Source organism: Chroicocephalus ridibundus, chromosome 1 (assembly GCF_963924245.1).
Source record: "Chroicocephalus ridibundus chromosome 1, bChrRid1.1, whole genome shotgun sequence".
Taxonomy (NCBI): domain Eukaryota; kingdom Metazoa; phylum Chordata; class Aves; order Charadriiformes; family Laridae; genus Chroicocephalus; species Chroicocephalus ridibundus.
In genome coordinates this window covers 81,690,683-81,717,059 of record NC_086284.1, presented here as the reverse complement: position 1 = coordinate 81,717,059, position 26,377 = coordinate 81,690,683, and the positions used below count along the sequence as shown (strand labels likewise).

At 38.6% G+C, this 26,377-nt stretch overlaps 1 protein-coding gene across 1 annotated transcript in view; it reads left to right on the top strand.

The window, feature by feature from the left end:
- The window catches only part of ANOS1 (anosmin 1), a 152,125-nt gene that overhangs the window by 67,912 nt on the left and 57,836 nt on the right, over window positions 1-26,377 (top strand). The window contains exons 3-5 of the mRNA XM_063341293.1: window positions 16,251-16,313; window positions 19,452-19,674; window positions 24,980-25,164. Coding sequence (XP_063197363.1) covers window positions 16,251-16,313; window positions 19,452-19,674; window positions 24,980-25,164 — 471 coding nt within the window. The remainder of the gene's footprint in view (window positions 1-16,250; window positions 16,314-19,451; window positions 19,675-24,979; window positions 25,165-26,377) is intronic.

The following is a 26,377-nucleotide window of genomic DNA, read 5'->3' as shown; positions in this document are numbered from 1 at the left end:
TGGACCGCTGAGAGGTTCTCCACATGCCGTTGACTGTATTGGCTAGATCTCCATCGGCGGAAGGGAAGTTGGGTCCCTGTCTTGCATGTAGACATGCAGCCCAGATATCTGAAGCTGAATCCCACAGTAGGGCTCGTGTATTGTGTTTGCATGGCAAAGTTTTGGTAGCTGGGGGGGGTTACAGGGGTAACTTCTGTGAGAAGATGCCGGAAGCTTTCCCCATGTCCAACAAAGCCAGTGCCAGCTGGCTCCAAGGTGGTTCCACTGCTGGCTAAGGCTGAGCCAGTCAGTGATGGTGGTAGCACCTCTGTGATAACATATTTAAGAAGGGGAAAAAAACCGCTGCACCACAGCAGCCAGGAGAGAGGAGTGAGAATATGTGAGAGAAACAACTCTGCAGACACCAATGTCAGTAAAGAAAGGGGGGGAGGAGCTGCTCTAGGCTCCAGAGCAGAGATTCCCCTGCAGCCTGTGGTGAAGACCATGGCGAGGCAGGCTGTTCCCCTGCAGCCCATGGAGTTTAATGGTGGAGCAGATATTCACCTGCAGCCTATGGAGGATCCCATGCTGGAGCAGGTGGATGTGCCCAAAGGATGCTGTGACCCCATGGTGAGACTGTGCTGGAGCAGGCTCCTTACAGGACCTAGGATCCCATGGAGAGAGGACCTCACGCTGGAGCAGGTTTGCTGGCAGGACTTGTAACCCCATGGGAACCCATGCTGGAGCAGTCTGCTCCTGAAGGACTGGACCCTGTGGAAAAGACCCACACTAGAGCAGTTCATGAAGAACTGCAGCCCATGGGAAGGACCCACTCTGGAGGTGTTTATGGAGGACTGTCTCCCATGGGAGGGACTTCGTGCTGGAGCAGGGGAAGAGTGTGAGGGGTCCTCCCCCTGAGGAGGAAGGAGGGGCAGAGACAACATGTGATGAGCTGACCACAACCCCCATTGCCTGTCCCACTGTGCTGCTCAGAGGGAGGAGGTAGAGAATTCAGATATGAAGATGAGCATAGGAAGAAGGGAGGGCTGGGAGGAAGATGTTTTAAGATTTGGTTTTATTTTGTCATTACTGTACTCTGATTTGATTGGCAATAAATTATGTTAATTTCCCCAAGTTGAGTCTGTTTTACCCGTGACGGTAATTGGTGAGTGATCTCCCTGTTCTTATCTCAACTCAGGAGCCTTTCATTGTAATTTTCTCCTCCTGTCCAGCTGAGGAGGGGAAGAGGTAGAGCTGCCTTATGTACTTTCTTTCCTGATGTTTGGTTTCCAAGGGAGAGTTTAACTCTTGAAATAAAATCCCTAAAACATTTCATTGAAACAGGTAGCTATATAGAAAACAGAAAACTTGGTAGCATCCTGACTGAATGAAAAGCCGCAGTATTTGATTACACATTAATATACCCTCAAGGATGTACTGCGATCCTTACAGATGACTTCACATGAAAAGCTTTGCAGGACTGTTTTTCCCCACTCCCTCTTTTCTGTTCCCCTCATCCAGTGCCGTTGTTTTCTTTCTTCCTTTTGCACACAGTCCTCCAACCTTGCCATCATACCACTACTGCCCAACCTAACCCTGTTGGTATTGAGATGAGTGGTAAAAATTGACATCCAGTTAGAGCTGCCCCAACTCCAGGGCCCTCAGTGAAGATTTTTCATGATTGTCAGGTTTTGCAGTTTACAATGACAGTAACTACAGAGCAGCTCAAAGGTACATGCTTTCTATCCAAACTAGTACTCTTATTAGTATTCTAGTACCCTTATCTAGATATGCGTTACCACGAGATTTAGGATGCCTCTGAGCAATGACAGTGAGTCAGTTCCTGGGATTGCTGGGCACCTGCAATCTGTGCTGATTTAATCTAGAATTATGACTTCTGGTTTGACCCTATGGCTATACTTCATTAACCAGTGTGCATTTCCTCGCATATATTTACATAAAAAGGCAAGCTATTAATTTCATCTGTCAGCATACAGAGTGCTGTGCAAAGAGCTGCTTTTCAGACAGTTGTTCTCTGGGGACCTAATACCAACATGCTTCCGTAATCTTACTCTCTTTGATTCCTCTGAGAGCTTGCTCAAGAGTCCCATTAAGATGAATGGCAGAAAACTAGAAGCATTACATATCCCAAATTTCCACTTTACATTTTTTGCTCTGCTATAGCATCACCTTTATCACAATTGTATTCCATTTCATTGTCTTAATATCTGCACACTACAATAGGTCACTTTAGGATGACTAGACGTATATTACTATCAGTCTTGTGCTTTTTGTATTGTAGTCCATGACTGGAAGGATCAATATGTTTTAATAATGTTAGAAATCAGTCGATAATGAATCAAAATTCTCAGCTTCCAAGCTAAAGTTAAAAAAAAAAAAAGCTACATACTCGGTGACAATCCTAGAATCCTTGTAGGAGTAATATCTGCCAGCCAAATTTCATATTTAAAGAAAATTTTGCTTGCCCAATTAACTTTCTAAATTTACACTGTAAAGTAATGCAATGATGCCTGTTGGAGCTGCAGAGGGAACTACCGCTTTCATGAACGCTGAAAGCAGAATGTGTTCCTGGGGCGCAGTGTGGACAGCCGAATCGCCTTCCCTTCTGCCCTGGAAGAAGAAATGGCCAGTGAACTGGCCCAGACCTCTTGCCAGGGAAAACGTATCCAGCTCGATTTTTCCAGCACAAGGCCAAGGATTGATTTAACAGTTTATTACGTTCTATCATAGTTTAATCAGGGCTATTTATTTATTAACTCAGCTGCCAGTTTGTCCCACTTCCCTCTCAACAGCATAATGTCAACCTTTATTACTCAGCCTTGGAGGGAAAACGAGATAGTAGTTGTTTTTTAGACTGTGGTTTTATGACTGGCTTAAGCTGCTGTAAGAGCAGGCTCTCAATTAAAGAGGTGCTTACACACTCCTCTCTCCTTTCCTCTTGTGCACGTCCCCGACCCAGGCAGCTACTTTTTATGAGGCTACTGAGCGAGCTGAATGGGGAAGTTTACTTGGCTAAAATTGGTCACTTTTTCATCTAGGTGCCTGTTTCAGCACATTTACATCCAAAGGAGTGCTAGTCCCAGTACAGGACTGCTCCTCTTCTGGTAGCATTGTAGATTTAGATTTGCTTATGCCCATCACGTAACCATAACCTAAAAAATACAACAATTAGATTTATCAAGAAATTTAGCGTCTAAGTGCTTTCTTGCCTATGTGTAGCATGCACTGAAAAATAATAGGAGGGAAGGCATTTATTTAATAACTTTTGACAGAAATTCCTTTGAAACAAGATAGCTATTTTAGTTTACTTTTGATTTTCTACGGTATTCAGACATTGTATTATTTAAATCACAATCTTTCTTTTTTTTTTTTTTTTCAAATAATATGTGAAACTATCTAACTTTTACATTATTATCCAGCTGTGTTTATTCTATGAATTGTCATGTAAACTGATAAAGTTTTACTCATTTTGGTGTTTCAGTAGACTATGTTAAGAGACACGAAGATATTATTGTGAAAAGGAATCACATTATCTCTTTTTACAAAAGATTCAATGGATACAATAGGGTTTCTAAACATGGGACAGAAAAACATTCTTTGTGTAGTGGGAATATATTTAAGTTAAGAACAGAGTTTCCTGTTACATTTTGGGATTTTGTTCCTGTTGTACTTGGGATTAACACAATTTTAACTTCTATTATAGAACGAAGCAATGTTTCTTTTACATATGATGCTGGTACTTTTTAGAAACACCATATTTATTTGTTATTGCTGATCACCATCGCTGGGTTTTTTTTTGTGAATTTGTTTACTCTGAAATTCATAAAAATGCAGATTTATTTCTTCAGATCCTTTTCTTTTCCTTTCCTCTCACCTACACAAATTTGTATCATCTGCCCACTTCAGGTCAATAGATTTTTCCATTAAGGCAACAAGTGTAACTCTGAGGACACTGAAAACTTTCTAGACTTGCTATTATTAGATCGATTGGTTTATCGATGAGGCAGACAGCAGATATATTTAAAAATATTTGGGCCAAGCAATAGAACGTAAATGGCTTGCTTCAGAGTAGGGGATGAATATTTTTTTCAAGACAAACTCCTTTTCATTTTTCAGTTCTGTTTCCTCCCCCCTTGCCATAACTGCATGAAGCGGCACGCACAGATGCCTGCTGCCAGAGTGTGATACTTAACCTGACCGTCAGACAAGCCTCACAAAGGAAGGCTTTTCAGGTCCCCCAGTGAAACAACCACTGCATTTTATTATGGCGTGAAATTAGAAGTGAAAAGCCCTATGGCTCTTGCTGTTTAGTAATGCGGAATATGTCGTTTCTGATGGTGATGGTAGTGCTGGGAGGGAAACAGAAAGCCAGGGGAGAGAAACAAAGTAACGATGTAGACAAAGAGGGCCCCCCTTTTTTTTTGTCGTCTCTGATTATTAGGTGGTCTATAAAACCATAGTCCTGTGGTGGATACAAGCAAAAAGAACGTTTAGTTGCGGCTCTTTCGTTCAGAAATGTATGTGTGAATTTGCAGGGTGATGTATAAGGAGAGTCATCTGTTATCAGAAGAGTGTACTAGTTTAACTCATTTATAAAAAAGCAACAAAAAACTTGACTTTCTGACAGACACTTTAAGTTGCATAGCAAGATGGTGTTTATAACAAGACTGTGTGTGGTTATCTGAGGCTGCCTTGTAACAGATTGGGAGGGGAAAGTGCCAGCTTGAAAAGGCTTTCCCTTGTCTGTTTGAGATTAAAAGAATCATGTTTTCCAAATGAAAATTCTGTGCATATATAAAATGTCAAAATATTTATGCTCACTTTTATTTTAGAAGTATTATGTAATAACTAAAGCAAATAGTCAACTATTGGGAAATGAAAAGGCAGTTTCTGAGAAGGACATTGTAGAATGTAAGATGGGTTTCTTTTCATAGAATCACAGAATCATTTAGGTTGGAAAAGACCTTTAAAATCATTGAGTGCAGCTGTAAAGTTATCCATCATCTGATCACTATCGCTACTGCTAGAAACACATTGTGAAAGCCCATTCGCAGTTTTAATATCTGGAAAGGAAAAGCTGTTACGTTTTGCAGACCCATATTGTTAGCACTAAATATTAGTCATTTTTACTAGGTTACCTCCTTTGGACCCGATCTGCATGGAAAGGGTGGCAGGGAACAGTGATCTAGAAACAGTAGGGACTTACAAGTGGAAAGTTTCTACCATGTTGCTCACTCTGTAGGTTATCAACGCGATCTTGGAGAAGCTTTAAAAGCAGAAAGAAAGAGTTGGCATGACTGATCTGTGATAGACTGGTGGAACAGATGCAAACATGATAAATCAGTTTATTGGTAAACTGCACTGCAGGACTGCAGTTGGAAGGAAGAAAGTTCAGACAGAGAAGCAAAACTGCTACTGTTTTTTAATTCAGGTAGTTCATTTCATTATTCATTAATATGGCAGCTACACTACCAAAGAATTCCGTACGTAAGCAATCGCACAGGAGGGCACTAAGCAATTAAAGCTATTATCACTATCAGAAAGAAGTCTGTTAGAGGAGAGCTTCTTAACCTTTTTAGACTGTATCACTCTTCATTTGATTTAAAATAATTTATGCACTTTGCAACACTATATATCTTGTGTGCACACTAGTGCTCCAGGCTTGACGTGCTGCTTCATAGCATTTTGTCAATGCTACGGCTTATATCTTAAAAGGTGAAACCTCAGAATGTGGAGATTTAGAATAAAGACTAGAAATAGTTTTGAAAAAAGAGAACTAATTGGCACCTGATGCAGCACATAAAAGTAAGGCGATGGAAGAATAGGAAAATTGCCTTTGAGGCAACAGTTTGAATTAGGATAATTGGAACAACAATTTTAAGGCCAGAGTAGGTTGGTAGAGGAAACAAAGATGTGAAAAAAGGAAAGTGTGAAAAATATTATCTCTGTAGCAAAGAAGCGGCAGTAGAATAGCTACTGCACTGAGACATAACAAAAATATTTGTACCTATTAGAAACACTTCAAAAGAACTTAATGAGGATCAGAAAATGCTGCTAGGGCATGCGTCTTCAAGGTGAGGTTCACATTTAAGGCTCTCCTCTAGAGAAGAACTCATTGCTTATACCAGACAAAACAGCTTCAACAGGAGAGAGAAAGCTCCAGCAAATATTTAAAGTTTAGGGGATTCATCTTGAATGTAGAAGATTTAAGTTCAATTCCATTTTTCAAAATCAGACAAAATAAGAACTCAAAGTTGTTTTTTGGTGACTGTGTTAAGCTCTAGGCTATGAGGGAGGAAAAAGGGAAGAAAGTACGTGTCTCAGTTTCATCTTCTAGTACAAAACCCTGTAAACAAACTTTGAAAAGAACTGGTCTGGAACGAGCTAATGTTTGGGAGCCAGTTTTCTGTTGACATCGATGGCCATGATTTTGATTTGGTAACAAAGAATAGAAACATGAAAAGCATCCTAGGATTGTTTTTCTGTCCTTCCAAACAAACACTTCTGCTGGCAAAGTTTGACATGCCAGAAAACTAAGCCATACAGACAGATATCAAGCTGTCAGTGCTAAAAGTTATTTTCAGTCAAAGATTAAACTGCTGTGTTTCTGCTACAGTGCGATGATGGCTTCTTTTTTTTTTAATAGGAATTTACTTTCCCAATATTTCATGTCAAACAGTTCCTTCATTTCCAACACATTAAATGCTTCTTGCTTTCAGTACATGCGCAACTTTTCAGGTAGCTTTCACTTTCTATTTAATTCTGGGAATTCATAGCAAAGGCTACGTGGACTTCCACAAAATTTGACCTGAAGTTCTTGGCAAGGCTCTTGGTCTTTCTGGTGCTCTAATGCAGGATGTTGGAGCATATGGAGATTTGAAATGATGGATTTTCAGAGATCAGTGCAGTCAGAACAGCATTTTTCTCCGGAATTTTGAAACAGAGCCTCCACTTTAGGAACAAAGCCTGTAATGCTGCTCTGTATACGCAAAGGTCTGGACAGACTCAACCAATATAATATGACTAGCCCTTTCACTATCTCTATTCCAGGAAATACTGATGCTGATCCTAAGTCATGAGACTTCCTTTATTTGCTTTGAGTATTGATAGGCATTCAGTGAATCAAATTGCTAACACATAAAATTGTGGTATTGGCATCCCTGATGTTGTCTACTGAAGTGAACTAGGCAATTAAGAAAAGGAAATTATTTTTTCAAGCTGATGCTTTCATTAGATATCCAAAAATTACACTTCTAAATATTTCCTTTACCTTACCTCTTGATTTGATATTAGCAAGTTTGCGTAACTGTGGAGAGCAGTAATACATGTCCCTGTGTGTGCTTTTAGTTCCCCCACACCCAAGTAGAATAAATACACATCGAATGCAGTTATTTGCTATAGCTGTTTAAACTGTGCTGCTCAACTTTGCAGCCAGTAAAGTTTCCCAGAAATGTTTCATTTTCCCGTGAAATGACCATTCAAGTGACCAGACCACTCTCCAAAGTGCCGGTAACAGGACAGTCGCACCTAGAACTTCAGTAGCTGTATGTCTGAGACCATAAGAGGCTGAGTAAAAGAAGGTGAAATCAAGGGTTGTCCACCTCTCTGTTTAAGCGGTAAGATACAGCTTCAGAGAAATAGTATGCTGTCCTTTTCTTACTTATTTGAATATTATTTTGAATATTTTACTTTTTTTCTTTGTCCTTCAGAGTTTGTAATTGGAAGATACTGTAGCCGTGTTTTGCGTGGTTTGGTGAAGTGGAGGTTTTAGTGGTCGGTTCCAAGACACTGGCAATCCCATCTACAGAAACAATTTACAACAAACAATTGAGAACATAGTGCTTGGATAAGAAATCAGAAGTAAAATCGTATACTGCTGGTTTTGAAATGTAATTGTAAAAATTATTTCAGTATCAACACCATTTTGAGGTGAATAAGGGTTGTTCATATCTTTCGAGACTTCAGTTCAAGGTGCCAGATAAGGAAGGTCTCACTTTGTAGGTTTGTATTTAGAATATATTTGGAAGATGCCATTTACCATCTTTTTATTAAAAAAACCCAACAAACCAAACCCAAACAAAACCAGTGAGAAAAGAAAGAATCTATTTCCTGGAAAATTATCTAAAGCAAATGATGTGTCCTAAGTTCCATATTTCACCTGCAAGTTATATACAACATCCTTCTTAGATAAGAATTATTAAAAATAAATCTGTTAGATATGTACTGATATTTCTTGGATCTTTGTTAAACAGCTTTTCCTAGTCTTTTCAGAAAGGATGTAGCAAGTTCTGCCAGGAAATATGGCTTTCATTCCTGTTGACTAAGATCACTGCTGCATGGCTTATCTTCCCTCTTATTTTCTGATATTAGAACTCCACACAAAATGCTGTATTCTCATCACTTAACCTTTAGTACTTTAATACCAAATTGCTCTGGGTGAAGTCACATGTGAATTAAGCAGAAAAGTCTTTCGGGGTGTTAGCCTCAGATTGATCCCAACCACTGCAGTTAGACCCTTGTGTGATGTGATATAATGTGAATGTGGCCATGTGGTTTCTGTTCCCTATCCCTGTCAATCCCTGCTTGCTCCTGTCGGACCCTGGAGGTTTGTGCTGCACTGTTTTACTTTACAATTGAAGAGGATTCAGAAGAGTTAAGGTAGCTGTAACTACATCTCCCACAGAGAGATCAATGCCTTCGTTTCAGTGCCAGGACCAGGTATTTTGTTGTTACTTTTTTCTGAGCAGCTGACTTCTGGAAAATACAAAAGTGGTCATCTGTTCTAAAACATAAGGATGCACCGTCCGAATGTTTATTACAAGTGAAAGATTTTTCTTATTCTTTCTATATATATACTTTTATTAATTAGAATAAATTAGTACTTGCAGATGATAACAAATTCCACATTAGTAACCTGTTCCTTGTCAGCTACCCCATCACAGTACACGTCAGGATGTCATCAGTGTAGAACAACAAAAAATACATTTCAAGAAAGGCTAAGAAGTGCTCCTTAAAGGGATTTTAAAGACCCAGATCACTCTAACCAAGTAGCACATTCTTTAGTGACCATTTAAAATCTTAAGACCTGGCTTTCATTCAAAACCAGCTCTACAATTAGCAATACTTTCAGACAGTATCAGCTGGGTTCCCAGTGTACATGATAATGTCACAGAATAACCCCAACTGTAACTAATTTAATTAAGACTTGATCCTCGAATACAAAATCGCTCCTTTTCACCAAATCATGATGCTCACTGACCTACAGTAGGGAAAACAGGCAACACAGACAGGGAACCTTTCTCTGTCATTTAACCCATTTGTTTATTCAGTTACAGGGGAAATATATTGCTAGTGTAATTCTCATGAGAATCTCTTTGACATGAACGGAGGAGTGACTCCGTGTAGCCACATGCAACTGCTATTTTACATAACAGAATACGTTTCACAGTTGTTCCTATTAGACTTTCAAAGTTTTAAAGATACTGAAACCTTTCCCAGTCTACATTAAATGTAATTGAATTTTAGGAGCTAAAATGTCACACCAAGTTTCTATAAAGTTGATGATTCGTGCTCCAGTGGTTCAGTCTGCTGAGACACCAAAGAGGCGGAGAAGCAAGAGACTGACTCGGTTTAAAATGGATCTCACAAAAGGTTCAGAGGCTTCTTAAGCAGCATGTATCAACCTACAAGCTAATATGACAGGTACTGATTCTGCCGTTGAACGCTCCTCGCTGGGGTCACAGATTTTTTTGGCTTGAGGAACAGACTGATTAGTTAGTGTATCTCTACCTTGATGAGTTTGTTTTAAACAAGATAGATGTGTACTGTGGGTGCCTGACCTGATAGGGTGCACGAGCACCTGAAATGGTTCATATCTGAAGTGCTGCAGTGCACTTGGTCAGTAGGAAAGGTGCCCACAAGCTTGAGTGCAATACCCTGATCCAGTGAACCACTCACATGGAACATTACTCAACATGAAGCCTCTGAATCAATCAAACTGTCAAGCATGGGTTTTGGAGAGCATGGAGAATGATCCAGTGTGGAAATGAGAAAAGGGTTTTTTGCGTCACAATTCTGGATTCGCTTACTCGTCTCTGTAGGATTCCTCACTCTAAGTGCCTGAAATTCTCACTGTATGTAGTTCTGTTTACCTGAGCTTTTCATTTTGTAACGCACATTATGAAACAGTCACACCTGTGCGTCCTGGGTGGGTAGACAGCCCACACCTTAGTGCCAGTCAAAGATTTAAACTGGAGATTAAAAAAAAAAATAGAACAGGGATCTTTAAAAAAGTGTGTCTAACTTCAGTTTTGTAACCAAACACTTCTTTCATTTTTATATGCAGAATTCAAGTAAGTTGCCTTAAATCTATAGAAAGAAAGCACACATCTTAAAGTTTATGAGGACATGCATTACCACAGGAAGCTGAGAGGCAAATGTATAAATAGATTTTATAAAATGATTTGACAAAAATTATGTTCATTCCTGAAGCAGGCAGACAAAGTCCTTCAGATGAATTGATTGGTCCCATCCCAAGATGTTTTTTTTATGTTTCAATTCAAATTGTTAACGAGTTGTGATTCTTACCTACTTTTATGCACAATTAATATTCTCTTGTTCTGCTAAATTATTTCCTTGTACGTATAGCTCTTAGGCTTAGACCATCTCCTACTAAGTGCAGAAGTACCAAATCAGACTCATGCATCAGGTTGAACAATCTAATTTGGTCTTTGATTCAAACAGTAGTGTAAATATTGATATTTCTCTTTGGCGTTAAATAAATGAGATGTATCTTCTAGGAAGAGAATATTTGAGGATTGTTTTTTGTGTGTATGGATCTTTTGGGAAAATATAATCCAGAACTAATGGGAGAGTATATTTTTTAGTAACTGATGTGCCGAAATTTTTTAAATTATAAATCTTCCTGATGCGTCTCCTCAGTTTTATCATGAGAAATAGTTTCACTAAACGCATCCTTATGACTCTTATAATAAAGAAGAAAAGTAGTGGTTCAAACTCTTTAAAAGATAGTATGTTCTATGATGTGATATTGCTAATACCTAGTATTGTTATACCAAGCTAGCATGCTATTAATTGATTTGGACTGGATAAATATTCAACTGTGCATTTACTGTTCTGAAACCAAAAAATTGTGTTCTTCAGACAACGCACAGTCCAGTTTTTGAGACACAGAAAGTAACAATTTCTATTCCTATTGATAAACAGCAGATGTAGATTAAAAAAGAAATCTCAAAATCAGTTATTTCTCTCGCGCTGCCTGTTTATGTTTTGCATTGTGTTTACTGCCACTGTGCTAAGATCTACAGATTGAAAATCACTTTTCTTGCAGTTCTTTTCAGGCGCAGTTGTATATTCAAGTGTATCTGTCACAATATGGTTCTCTGTAAGAGTGATGAACACTATATTCTCCTTTGACTTTGGTAAAATTACTGACCCCAAGAATGTTCTCTGCTCAGTGCCTGATAGTAAGGACATGCATTTTTCAGGTACTTGTCTTTATGACATGGCAAGTTCTTGGGAGACTGTACAGTGAAAGGTGGTTTTTTCCTTTTTTTTAAAACCATCTAAGTTCCATTAATTAAAGACCTTAGAATAGCAAAACACTTAAATATATACTGTAAACATAAATCATTAGTTTCTGACCTTTCTGATGTGTGCAACTGGAATGGTGAATGATGATGAAAAGAATAATTATATTCCAGTTATCACACTTTGATTTCATTCTTTTTGCAACAGTTTGCATATGACTTGGTTCCACTTTCGTGAAGGAACAAGCCTTATTAGACAAATATACTGTGGGTAGACTCTTCTACTCTGAAATAAATAATAATTTGCTGTTTAAATAGTTATAAATATGTCATATTCAGTTATTTAATTTAAATATAATATTTAATAAATATACAGGATTTGAATAAATATTTATTTCAATGCTTAAATGATGTTTTGCAATTCATTAGATTTCAGAATTGCTGTGTTGGTATAACTCTCTTCCATTCGGGTCAAAGGCAACATCTCCTAAGTGTTGGTGGACTATTTTGAAAATCCCTTTACTAACTAATGTAAATGGCATGCATCGTATGCTAATCTCATAGTTGCTTTGTTTATAGTTTAAAAATTAGAACAAAAAAGACTTCTCTAACAGGACAATTAACTGCAAATTTAAAAAAAAAAGAAATAAAATATAAACCAAAATATTTTAAAGCAATGGTAATCCTTATTTCTTGAATGAAACAGTACTTTGCCCTTGTTCCTAATTCTATACAGTCTGGATATTAATGGATCTATAATAGTATCTAATAGATACATTTATACTTATGTGTATGAGTCTGTATGTGCCCACACACACCAATTTTGAATGATGGCAAATGCTGGGGTGCTTTCTATTAGCACTCCTTTTGGCTTTTGATGCAATTGATTAATACTGAATAAAAACTCTGCAGCAGTCTGGCTGAAGAAAGTAAGCCTACAGCTTCCAGATCTAACAACAGGAGATGAAAAAACAGGTGCTTTAGGAGGATTCAATTTAGCAAAGTCAGTGTGATTAACACCCATCATCTTCTGAAGGGTGCCACCGTCCCGTAATGACTGGTTCAATGCTCTCTTTCATATCTCTTCCCACCCCAGCAGTAGAGGAGCCTTTACGGCGGTGCCGAGGCAGCAGTCAGTGGTGGCTCCAAGGGACCAGTGATATCTACAAAATGGACTGCCAGGACGCTTCCCGCACTGCTGCCCTCCTGCCTGCTGGTGGCCTGCCATCTACATACCTAAGCTTAGCTTCTGAGGGCGGGTGGTAGTGTCTGCAAGGTATTTTTTTATTACGTAAAGTACAGCCCAAACCAGCTGCAAGCTGCTGCTCGGCCTAGATTTGTCCTTATCCTGGATAGAGGATTTCAGTGTCCTTATAACAGGCACACACATTTACACTAATCCAGAAAACCTGGATGTGTTTACCTGCTGGGTGGGAATAGTTTTCCCACGGGTGTTTTAGGTATTTCCTTGAAACGCTTCTTTTTGGTGAGAAATGCTGTGTGCTTTCCTTTCAGACATTAAGGCTAAGCTAAACACCCGTGAAATAACTCCTGTTGGTCTGGGAGAGCTTTGGGTCAGGCCTTTGCTGAGTTACCTTGAAATTATTAGAAATGTATTATCCAAATTCTAAATTTTAACATGTATGCTTTTTTTTTGGTATTCTCTGAAGACTTGGATTTAAGAAAACAGATGTTATTGCCACTAGTTCTGACTCATTTTCTTGACTTTAATTTTTATTATACACGGAACGATAGCTGCCAGAAAGCGTTCAGCTACTGTCTGTGTAAGGCCTGATTCTTTTTTTCTAGAATCATAGAATGGTTAGAGTTGGAAGGGGCCTTAAAGCTCACCTAGTTCCAACCCCCCTGCCATGGGCAGGGACACCTCCCACCAGACCAGGTTGCTCAAAGCCCCATCCAGCCTGGCCTTGAACACTTCCAGGGATGGGGCATTCACCTGCTCCAGTGCCTCACCACCCTCACAGTAAAGAATTTCTTCCTGATATCCCATCTAAATCTACTCTCCTTCAGTTTAAAACCATTACCCTTTGTCCTATTGCTCCACTCCCTGATCAAGAGTCCCTCCCCATCTTTCTTGTAGGCCCCCTTTAGGTACTGGAAGGCTGCTATAAGGTCTCCCCGGAGCCTTCTCTTCTCCAGGCTGAACAACCCCAACTCTCTCAGCCTGTCCATATAGGAGAGGTGCTTCATCCCTCTGATCATCTTTGTGGCCCTCCTCTGGATGTGCTCCAACAGGTCCACGTCTTTCCTGTGCTTAGGGCTCCAGAGCTGGACACAGCACTCCAGGTGGGGTCTCACAAGACCAGAGTAGAGGGGCAGAATCACGTCCCTCGATCTGCTGGACACACTGCTTTTGATGCAGCCCAGGACACAGTTGGCTCTCTGGGCTGCAAGTGCATGTTGCCGGCTTGTGTTGAGCTTCTCATCAACCAACACCCCCAACTCCTTCTCCTCAGGGCTGCTCTCGATCCATTCTCTGCCCAACCTGTATTTGTACTTGGGATTGCCCCGACCCACGTGCAGGACTTGCACCCACTTGCACTTGGCCTTGTTGAATTTTGTGAGATTTGCACAGGCCCACCTCTCTCTCTGGTTGACATCCCTTCCCTCCAGCATGTTGACCACGCCACACAGTTTGGTGTTGTCGGCAAACTTGCTGAGGGTGCACTCAATCCCATTGTCCATGTTGCTGACAAAGATGTTAAGCAGCGCAGGTCCCAGTATCAACTCCTGAGGAATACTACACGTCACTTGTTATTTTCTTGAGAGAATTTTCAACTTGGTGCTTGCCTTGGCTAGAGGTACTAAAAATGGGGGAGACAGATAGATACAGAGTGGAGGGTGAAATGTTTTTCTACAGTACCTTGCAGAGCACTGCAAAATGTATGTTCTTCAGTAGACTCATCTTGATGCACATTCATAGCAAAGCATGTCAAAGATGAGAAAAACCCCACAACTTTTTGCAGATAAAAGATACAGCACAGAGTGACACATGTAAATGGGATGATAAAGTTTAACAGAATCAGGCAGGCTAAAGTTTATGAGGACAGAGAGTTTATTTGAAAGCTGAGGTGTCTGGAAAAAGACAAATTTATGTACACTAGAAGGAAACTGTTTTGCTCTAGAGCCAGCAAGGAAGGTGGTCCAGTCAGCATGAACTTGGTCCTAGTTGTCATCTCAAGTTTGTGGGTATGCTGGTTTAGATGCACTCTGTGTGGCTGTGCAGCAGTGAAGCAAGAATTCAGAGGAGGCAAGGATATGGAAATCCTGACAGCCTTGGGGATCACTGACAAAGTCCCAGTGTGATCAAAATGTTGCCCATTTTATTTTTACACCAATTATACCTCTGTAATTTGGAGCTAAATCCATCAGACAGTTAGGAGAATTGTAAAATTGTCATGACAGTGGAATTGGGCTCAAATGTGCAGTAACTATACCACAGGAGGAACAACAATCTGGAATTAATTAAACTTACTGACTTCAGTGACATTTTATAATGTATCCTTCTAATTACTCTGTATACAGCACATTGTGAATTTTGAAGAGCTAGAAATTGAGTCTAAAATACCAAGATACATATAGAGACAATATTTCAGTGGTATTTTTCATTCCCAGAATCTGTAACCTCTGTGACTAATGGCTTTATTACATTTTTCAGGCTTTGTTGCTAGTAAGAAAAATGCTTAACTTTTAAAACACTAATTTTTTTAGTACATTAATGATATAGCTGGACAGCTGAGATACAGCCTATATGTATTAACGCTTGTTTTTGAATAGCATAAATGTATATGGATGCAATCTAATAGTATGTATAAGAGAAACAAATTACATAAATACTAAATTGTATGTCAGAGGCCTTTGGTTTTGGTGCAATAAGTATCTTTCCACCATTAAAAGAAGGAGTAGGTGTTACTAACTCCTAACAATGCCCGTATTTTCCTAGATCATATATGTAACAAAGGAAAATAAAAGGTTTCTGAATATGAGCCTAAATTTATGTTTCAGCTGCAGTAAATGCTCTCAATAGTGTGTTTTTAACTTATGCTCTGCTGTGAAGCTTGACTCTGGTTTGCAGAGTTTGAATCTCAACTCCGTGTATAACCATTGCAGTAGAGGTTGAAGGTGAAGAAATGACAATATGGTACTTGAAATAAAGTGGTTTTGCTAACAGACCAGTGAACATTGTCTATTTATACAGGAATAGTGGTTAAACCTCTGCTGAGTTTACTCCGTAGCTTGGTGAAATAGTTTCTCGCTTGGGAAGGCAATGTGCCTGTATAATCTTTGGGCTGGTCAGCGAGGAGATGATTTAACTTTCTTTAGTTTCGAGTAGTGCTTTTGACATTGTCTCTGTGATCCAGTGACACGGTGTTAAATGGTATTAGGACCTAGACTCAATAAGGCGGAAAATAGGATGGCACATAAACAAGTGAGGCAATTGCCTTGTACAGTAAGAAATACTGCAAATATTTCTTGTAATCTAACCATGGCTTGGCATGACCTTGCTCTGACACCATGACTCAATGACACAATCTTATCCTCATGAGAAGTGGATTTCTAAAGCCTATCATTAACTTCTTATGGGCCAAACAAACAACTGGAGAAGAAATGGGGTCATTTGTGGTTGTTTCTTTCTTTCTCTCTCTTCCTGACATTTCTCTGCCTCCTGATTCTTCCTAGTGCCTGGAGCCCTGCAAAGAGTCCTGGGACCTGAAGAAAAACCACTGCCAAAGCTTCTGTGAGGTACGTCAGCTCAAGGGCACTCTTTTTCACTTTGTTCTAGCTGTCGCTTTCATTTAGAGTATTAGCTTCAAGGGGACAGCTAACAAACACAGGATTTTTACAGCATTCGCCATCATTCGAATGGATACGCATAAAACAATTTAGCCATATTAAGTTTGAGTTTTTAAAATAAGATTTTTTTTTTCTGACAAAATCATTTATCTCAACTTGAAGTTTTAAGACAGGATCCAGCCACACCTACACAGCTTCTCTCACAAGGTGCTGTTAAATCCCTTCTGTAAGACGCTATTTCTACCACATGCCCTTCTGCCCTTCTATCTTTTCTGGCCATGAGTAAGAAAGAGTATCTTTGTTTAAAAAATAAAATGTCATTGTGTGAAAATCCTTGTGCAGGGTAGCTGGAAAAGATGGCTTTCCTGTATATGAAAGTCAATCTGATTTCTAAAATAGTATCTCTCTTGGAGTAGCTGGGTTGTGGAGTCCTAGTTCAGAAAACTACTATCAAAATACATAATTATTCAGGAAGAAGTCTTTGGAAAACTGTTTCTGAATCATGTTTCAGAATAACCTTGTGAATAAGCAAACCTAGATCAGTTAAACTAGTACAAAAAAAGAGATGCTTTTATTGGATGCCTCTGATGAGTTGGAGGAATTCAGCAGTTCTTCAGTGAATGGAAATATTATCTCAATAGAAAGTTGCTTTATTTTAATAAATCGATATAAAGATACAACTGTATTCAAGGATTTTCCTATTAGAAAATAGAAGTGACCTTAATTGATATATTGATCTTGCTGATATACTGAATCAATGCCCTTATCACTGTGGGCATTCTTTTTCTGGTAGAAGAACATGTCTTATGTTTAAATGTTTTTAAGCATCATGAAGATGATTAGGAAAAGCTTTAATTTCAGCTGAAAAAAAATTTAGATCCAACTATGTGTAAATAGGGATTACTGGATTACTGATCTATGTAGTTACATTAGAAGACAAAGTAAAAATTTCTCATGTAAGAGTTCTTTAACCCAGATTAATTGCTGCTTGCTTATATACAAAACTCTAGAGTCGTATAATAAAGCAGTTTTAGTGGATCTAATTTATGTCATTCTTGTATATCACTTCTCACTCAGGCTGTGTGTTTCCAGATATGGGTGAAAATACGTATAAAATTGGTTTAAAAGGAAAACATTTGTAGAACACTGTTCTATTGTAGTTAAAAACAGTGAGCATCCCTCTTTGATTAGTGTTTTCTGGTTGAAGCTAAATTTAGAACTTCAAAGGCCCATAATGAAGAGCAGCACATTTAGCAGCTAACTGAAAAATGAGCTGTGAAATAGGGTGAGGAGGAGAAGCCTTGAGGACGTATTATGCCTCAGGGAGCTATAAAGTTTTTAATTAAGTAGCTGCAAATTTGTGATGTTTTAGGATTTGAAATTAGATTCACACACACACACAAGCGCACAGGACCACTTTCCTTTCTCTCTGACTCACGTATGCTCCATAGACATTGTTTGATTGAATTAAACAAGGCTGCTTTCCTTTGAGACTGTTTTCAATTTTTTTGTATTTTGTAAAAAATCTGGAAGCAACAATTTAGCTCTGTGTTTCTCAAGATGCCTGCTTGGTATGTTACTTCTAATCTACTGACTGGGTGTACGAATGTTAAAGGAACCTTATGTGTGAAGAAGGAAAGGAGGCAGTTTACCTGACTCCTTTTTTTGCCCATAAATTCAGTTTCCTGCTGGCTTAGCTTCTTAACTGGCTAACCATGGGATCAGGTGCATTCCAATGGGGAGAAAAGCGGGAGCGCATGTCCAAGGATCACTGGGGTCAGTAGGAGATATAAGGACTGCTCATTTCGGCAGCCTTTAGGTTCGTTAAACCATAACACCCAAATGCATCCTTAAAATCTTGATTCAAAAATTCTGGACTGTTCTGTAGGACAAGGTGGGAGACGTAACGTGGTGGCACATTCTTGGACCACAGTGGCTTTGGAGAATAAACTGACATATAGTCAGTGAAATACCTGGGCCTCCATAATAACGCAGTCCTTCTCATTGCGCCAGAAATGTGAGAACAGTAAAAATAAGAAAGTAAAACATTTGAATATGGAAGGAGGTTGCAGAAGTTGCATGAATAGTTGGATGGAGAGTGGGTTATAATTCCTGTGTAGCCTTAGGTATCTATAAATCAGATCTGTCAGAGTGGAAGGTTTTTGGTTGCTCTGAGATAGAAAGGCAAGCTATAGATAACCCGTTACATGGGTTGCCCATCTACAGTGCCACCAATCACTGTAAGGGAATCACTTTAGCTGTTTTTGCGCCAAACTAAATAAAGCGTCAGATAAAAGAGGAGATGAAATCCCCATGTCACACACAATATTCTCTCCAGGGTGCTAGATGCTATTTTTAACACAGTTTTAAGTGAACCTTGCAAACCTCTGAGTAGTACACATGCTATAAAATGTCTATGCATTGAAGCAACCTCTCATATGTCTAGGACTTTATTTCTCAAAGAAGTAGCATTTACTTTGATCTTTAATCAATATATTTAAGGCTAATTTTAATCTGTATTTTCTGCTGATCATTTTATCAGAAATTTAGTTCCAGTTCCATGAAGAATTATACAATTACTAGTACGTTGGCAGGAACATAAAGATGCTGCAAAATCTTCTCTTACTTAGCCAACTCAGTCCAAACAGTATAATGAAAGAAGATTTCACTTACTTACCTAGAGTGGCATTTCATCAGACATTGTGGGTAAAGTGTTATGAAGTACAAAGGGAGGAATGTGGGGTAGTCTGGAAAAAAAAGATTCTTTGACCATTGCTTCCCCTTTATATTGGGAATGTTTTTAATCTGTCATTGAGCAACTTTGTAGCCAGCCAATGTGAAGAAAACAAGGGAAAGCTGGCAGATATAAACAATTTTATTCCATTAAAGATGGTGGTCTTACTTGAGGGAATTCATCATTCTGTACTTGGAATGCTTTTTTAGAAGTGGCTTGAATATATAAATCTTCAGGGATAGTCTTGCAAAAGCTGAAAATCTGAATTTTCCTTTAGGAGGTCTTGGAAATCGTACAACTTTTTTTTTTTTTCCTGTTGAAAACTTTAAACAATTCTTTTGTTTTCCCTTTAGCCTCTTTTCCCCAAGAAGAATTATGAATGCCTAACTAGCTGTGAATTCCTTAAGTACATCCTGTCTGTGAAGCAAGGGGACTGCCCAGCACCTGAGAAGGCCAGTGGTTTTGCAGCTGCCTGTGTTGAAAGCTGTGAAGCTGATAGTGAATGTTCTGGAGTGAAGAAATGCTGTTCCAATGGATGCGGTCATACGTGCCAAGTTCCAAAAAATCTGTACAAAGGTAGAGATTATTAATGTGTACTCATATTGGGCTAATAACTTCAGGCGATAATAAAGTCTCCTAGAAAACCAGGACTTTCATTTTGTAGGAGTTTGTATGGATGGGAAGAAAAAGGAGAGGCGCCTGTAGAGATGTGACTGGACACTGAAAGGGTGGAACGCCAGAGAAAAATGTTGCTCAAGTTTCTGAGTTTTTTTCCCCTTGTGAAGCCCATGTCTGGAAATCTGTGGAATGTAAACATGTGGCTATTGTGAATCATCTTAAGCAGAACAAACTTGCCAATTTAGGTGAAATCTCACTTAATTTGATGCAGATGAGAGAGAATGCAGCAGGAAAATATTTAACAATAAATAGTTCAAGTCATGTTAACCACAAATAACATTTATGTTTATAAGCCAAGCAGGTAAGACTACCGAATAGGAAGTGTGAGATAATCTTGTAAAAGAACAAATCAATGTGGTATATTTGGCATTGCTGATCTTAATGATGAAAGAACACAGTAGTGAAAGATTATAATATCCACATATATATATATTAATTCATTATTTAAATGTAAGATGATCTTATTCAAAATGTTTTAATTGATTTGAGATTCTGTGGAAAAAAGGTTTTCCTTGACATCCATCAGCAAGAATATATAGACTAAGAAATTATTTGCTTAGACAAACTCCAGATTTTAATTTGTTGGAATTAAAAAAAAGCCTTATACATGGAAATATTCTGAAAATATGCTCCTAATGCAGAACAATGACCCTTTATGAAAGGCATTTTCTTGTTCCACAGAGTCGGAATGTTTTGTTAGAAATTCATTCTCCTTACTTCAGTGATAAAAAATAAATATTAATCAGTTATTCTTCTGATAGCGTGGTCTCTCTGTGGAGAGCCTAATCAGCGTAACTCTGAACTAAGCTCCAGGCTTAGGTCCGAATCAATCCAGACTTATTTCCATCTGTGGATGGAAAAATGGTAAAATATGTGAAGGAGATGGTGATTTTATTTTTAAGTTCATTGCTTTAACTGAAATGTTGATGCATCTTTTTGAATGTCCCTAGTGTTGAGAATGTATGTCAGAAATAATGTGCTTTGACTTTTGAATCCTGTCTTCGAGTGTGCAGGATGGGCCATCAGGAAGCACTGTCTTACTTACTTACATATATGGGGAAAATTTGATCTAGAAGTCATAGACATTGAGTAAGCATAAAACTGATGAAGATTCTCTTGCTTTCAAGGTAGTTCAAAGCAAACCCTTTAAAACTATAAGAAATTAATATACTCCTATACACAACACCTGTCAAAATGAAAATTATTAAAATGGATCACTTAGTTATTTCTTTCATCTTCTTGAGACAAATGACTGGAGTGATAAACTGTCATTTGTGTTGTATGTGTAATGATTTACATGATCAGGCTCCATACCACAACTGCAAAGCATTCCAGTAAATGAAAGAGCTGGAAAAGGTAAAAATAAAACAAACAAGCAAACAGGCAAACAAATGAAATAAGATGACATGCATTTGGAGAGGACGCAGGATATGACAGGATATGATAGGTTGTATAACTCCACACTGGAAAGTCTGCTGCTGTTCAGCCTAGTTATATAGGAACAGAACTAACCTTCTCTAACATCTTATCACATATCTGCAGGAGGTGCTTGCTTGTAAGAGCATATATGTCTTGCAGAGGAAGGAAAGCCCAACACTATACTGCCTTCTCAGCTGACGAATTCAGCTAATTAGCGTTTTCAACCTGTCTTTCTGCAACAAAAGACAAATAGAAACAGAACAAGCTTGCTATTCATTTCCTCCAGGGGTAAATGACCTTCCTGTAGCTAAGGAAGAGCAAACTCTGCAAGCATGACTAAGATCTAGTGAATAAGTTTAGTACTGATCATTATGACAGCGCTCACAGCTAGAAAATGAACTCAGATTGAATCTAAGAGTCTACAGAAGTTTCTATAATTCCACCGTTGATCAAGCTCTGGGGATTAGTTACAAGAGCAGATAGAAATTACCCATGTTATTTCCTGGATTTGTCCTCTAGTACTACGTGCTAAAGCCCAATTCTAAAAGCATGTTAATGAAAGTACACTCGCACCAAAGTCACATATTGCAAATGTTGCTGGATTAACATAATGAGTCCAGTTACTTGTTATCCCAATTGTTTACCGGCTTGCTTTCGCTATAATCTTCAAACTGTCTGTTATCATTGCATTTTTTCATCTCTGCTGGGATTATTACTAATCAGTTACATAGTCTTCACATTTTTAGTTCCCTTTACTGGAGATATCAGATGTTCTCTCCTACTCATTTGTCACTTGCCACCTCCTTTACATTGTCTCAACTGGTGAAGGATTTCAGAAAGTGTCCCTTCTCCATGGTCTGCATCTTTTCTTTTTTTTCTATATGGACATAATGATGTTATAAATAACGGTAAGTGCCTAAAGTAGATTTGGTACTTCAGAGATAGAAATGGGGACAATATCTCTGCTTAGAAGTAAAAGAGTAGAAGTAAAAGAGTTGAAAAATGCAGAAAAAAACCCTAAGGAAGAGTAAGGGATGGAAAATGCTTGATTGGGTTCACTTTGTCTAATGTGCATGTATGCGTCCCCAGGTAAGGACAAGGACATGTATGTTTTTCTCCACTCAGCTGGTGACAGCTGAAAAAAATCACCCATCACCTTTTTCCTGTTCAGAAGTTAGTGGTCTGTCAGCTGTGATGATACACCTACTTGTGTGAACTTTCCAGGACCGCTTTTTAACAAAGGTTTAGGGTTTATGCTCTTTAAACCAGCCTAACTAATTTTATCTGAAAGGTGTAAGGGAGCAATCCATACAGCAGACCAAACTGCAGATCTGGGCAAGGTAAATTGTGAAAAGAAGACTATGATATTTAAAGGGTATGATGGTATGACAATATCATAATAGGATAGCTGGAGCCGGATGGCCGTCCACAGTTTAAAGGCTCTTGTCATGCGTAAAGAAAAATAGTTTTGCATTAAAAAATAGTGTACAGTTGTAAAGGTGCAAATCTCTGAGTCTTCGAACAACTATGTTTACAATCGTACTGATGCCATGAATGTACCCTTTTACTGTACAAAACCTGTCCATGGAAACTTTTGGAATTCCCAGGGAACCAACAGCTAAGATACAGATTCTTATGGTGGAACAGAGTGCATTTATTCTTTTCATGTCACAGGGATGCATGTACCGTCTGAAACACACCTTTAGAAGCATTTTTCCTGGGCTCTGGTATTGCATGCATACAGCAATCAGTGATGTGAATTCTTCAGTTACGCATTGCAGACTTCAGAGGACTAATTTGTTCCAGCACGATGAAAGGGCTGACCATTTACATAATAAAAAGCACATTGAAGAGTGATTGGATCTACACATCTGGATATGAAACTGATTGTGCTGGTTCTACAAAAGTATTTTAAAATGCACTTGTGCTGTGCTCTGGTTGTGTGTGCTGCTGCGCTCCATCTGCACGCAATTACGTAACAGCGGAGAGGCTGGGATACTTGCAATCAAGTGAATCCAACTGCCCCTAATGCAAAGCAGATGGAAGTTTTCTTAACGTGCAAATTGTAGGATTATTGTACATCATAATTAAAGGAGGATTTTCAAATGTGGAAATGCGAACTGACATGTTCTGTGATGTTCGTTGTATTAGACTAAGACTGCTGGCTGTTGAAGGATATCCAGGGTTTAAACTGCTGTGATAACCACATTTAAGTACTGGATTTTCCTCAGGTTGATTTTAGGTTTCTTCAAGAGCTACAATATCAATTTTTATTTACTTATAGCTAATTTTATAATCAGATTTAGGAGAAGATCTCTTAAAATATAGAAGTGGTTCGTTCACCTAAGGAAATTTTGCTACTTGGTCATATGTGGCAGACTGAGTAGGAGACTATTGAACAAACACACACAGCCGGACTTACGGGGACACCCACTGAAATGACAAAATAACTAAAGTGCATACGATAACTTGCTAAGAAGGTTTATATGTCAGCATAGAAATCTTATTTGTGACATTACCTGAAGTGACAAAATGATGCGTACTCAAATATGAGTTCTTAAAGTCTGTCTAGAGAAATGTGTCTAACGCTTGATTTGTTGATTTAATCAAGAGATGCCAAATTTGAAGAGTTATTTTTTCCTTCGAGCTACTGCAGATGTTTTCAAAAAGGTGATGTTACCAGCAGTAGAAACAACAGAAATAACTGTTCTTCAGTGTCACCGTGTAATGAGAAATTACTGTAAAACTTTAGAGAGACATCTTTGTCTCTGAAATGTAACAATTGGACAGCATGCATTAGATAGAACATCTGTTGCGAGATGCCTTGGAATTACCTTTCCTAGATCTTTAGGGAAGAGTGGAGAGAGACACATCATACAGTACAGCTGCCTGTGAGTCAGTAAGATTATGCTGCCATGGAGAAGGCAAACAGCTTTTTTAAGTGTATCAGACTAATGTAGGACTTCTAGTCTAGCCTACTTCTCTAGTCTACACTGGTAAGAGCTCAGACACAGTCTGTGTCCGGTTTTAGTCGTGACTCTGGAGAAGGGCTGTGGGCCAACGGGAGGGTTTCCAGAGACAACTGCAAGAATGTTCAGAGGTCTAGAAACACTGATTTAAAAGGAAAATGGAGTGCACTATGGTTATTAGACTGAAGAAGAAAACATTCAGAGCCATGATGACAGTCTTGTGGTACATAAAGGCTCCTCCAGAGAGTAAAGAAAGAAAGAATCTGTTCTCCACGATCCATGAACATCATGGACAAGTATCGAGTTTAAGATGCAGCAGAGAAGACTAAACAAGGTAGTGAGAAAGCTTTCTAATGGTAAGGATAGAGAAGTATTGGAATGGATTACTATGTGATGCTGTGGAAATTCTGTCATTAGATGTGTTTAAGGACAAATCAGGTGAAAAACTGAACAACAGGTATAGCTTGGGATGAAAGGGATCTTTCTGCGGGTCATCAAAGCATACTTGGAAAGTGTTTTCTGTGAAATCAGTTTTAGCTTGCAACTTTCAGATCCTTTAGTTTTTAAATGAAATAAAGAAATAATTTTGAAGAGAAGATTTTTTAAAAACAAGTTTTACTGTTAGCAGAAATAGTTTGGCTGTGACCACTTCTGAAACTCCCATGCTGATCAGCCTGTCCATTCGCCACTTTCTTCCTTCTGTCTGACCAACAGTCTCCTTTTTTAAAAAACTTTTTATACACCGTCATCTACATATGCTTTAATTGCATCTTGTAAATTACTCACATATTTTTGTCTGCACTTTCCTATTACAGGTGTTCCACTGAAACCCCGGAAAGAATTAAAATTCATAGAACTTCAGTCTGGAGACCTGGAGGTGAAGTGGTCTTCAAAATTCAATATTTCCATTGAGCCTGTGATCTATGTTGTTCAGAGGAGGTGGAATCAAGGAATCCATCCAAGTGAGGATGATGCTACCAACTGGCAAACTGTGGCACAGGTCAGTACTTTGTAAAGCCATATGGATCCCTACCTTCCAGATTGTGAACTAAAGGTCCTGTTCAGATTGGAGAAGAGTTAGGTCACTTACAGGTGGAGAGGCTCATGCAGAGGGATCCCTTTGTAGGGTCTCTCTCCAGGTCACAGTAGAGCTGGAAACAGAACCCAGATCTCCAAGGCTTCTGAACTTCAGTATTTTCACTTCCAGTTTTTCAGTTATAGAAACATCAGATGCTTTTGGTACGTATTGAAAATGACTTCATAAAAAATGGTGAATATATCAGTAAAGAAGTAAATAGTGGTTTCCTCGTCCCCAAAAGAAAAAATACTCAGAGGTTTACATTTTCAAAATGAGTTTATTTTGTGGGTTTGCTCTCTATAGATAAAAATCTGTAGGACCAGCTGGAGGCTTAATTTTCATAAGGCCAGTGAGTAGCACCTTCTTGTAAGAAAATACTTATGATCTATTCAGATGGGATTTCCAAAGTCTCTTAAAGCCACAAGCTCTTAAATCTCTTGAAAAATGTAGAATTAGATACCAAAATCCATTGAAGGAGCACATAAGAGACAGTTCTTTTGAGGCCAGTGGGACTCAGTGCACTATCTCCAAGGCATGGCTTGGGTCTTATAAAAAAGATAAGAAAAGACAATTGGTGAAAAGACTATTTATTTTTTTTTAAATAAAACAGACTGAAAAAAAAGACTAAAACCTTTATTCTTTGTAAAGTTGTTTTTTTCAGATGTTACCCTCCCAATTCAGAAAAGACTATGATGTCATGCTCTTATCACTCAGTGCAATCCAGACTGAAAATGTAAGATTCATGAGCAAATGTTTCTTAATGAGAAGCAGCCAACAGAGCATAAATTTTCACTTAGTTCCTTCCCAGTTTCAATCTGTTTTTTAACATGCTGACAGTCCACCTGGATGGCAGAGTTCCAATCGTTTATCTTAAGTGCTTCACCCTCATCCCTGCTGACAAGGAAAGTAAAATGCTGATTTTGAAAAGACCTGCAAAATGTCATTATAGCTAGGAAAAAACAGAAAGAGAATAAATAGAACCATCTACAAACTAAAGGAGGGAGTTTAAATTCTGTGACAATCTGCGTTCATTCTCAATTCAGATTGTGTAGGAAAAAGCTATCTTACAATAATGTCAAGCTTGTGAAACTGAACACTCAGCAGTGAAGTTCTTAGCTTCAATGTGGTGCTACAG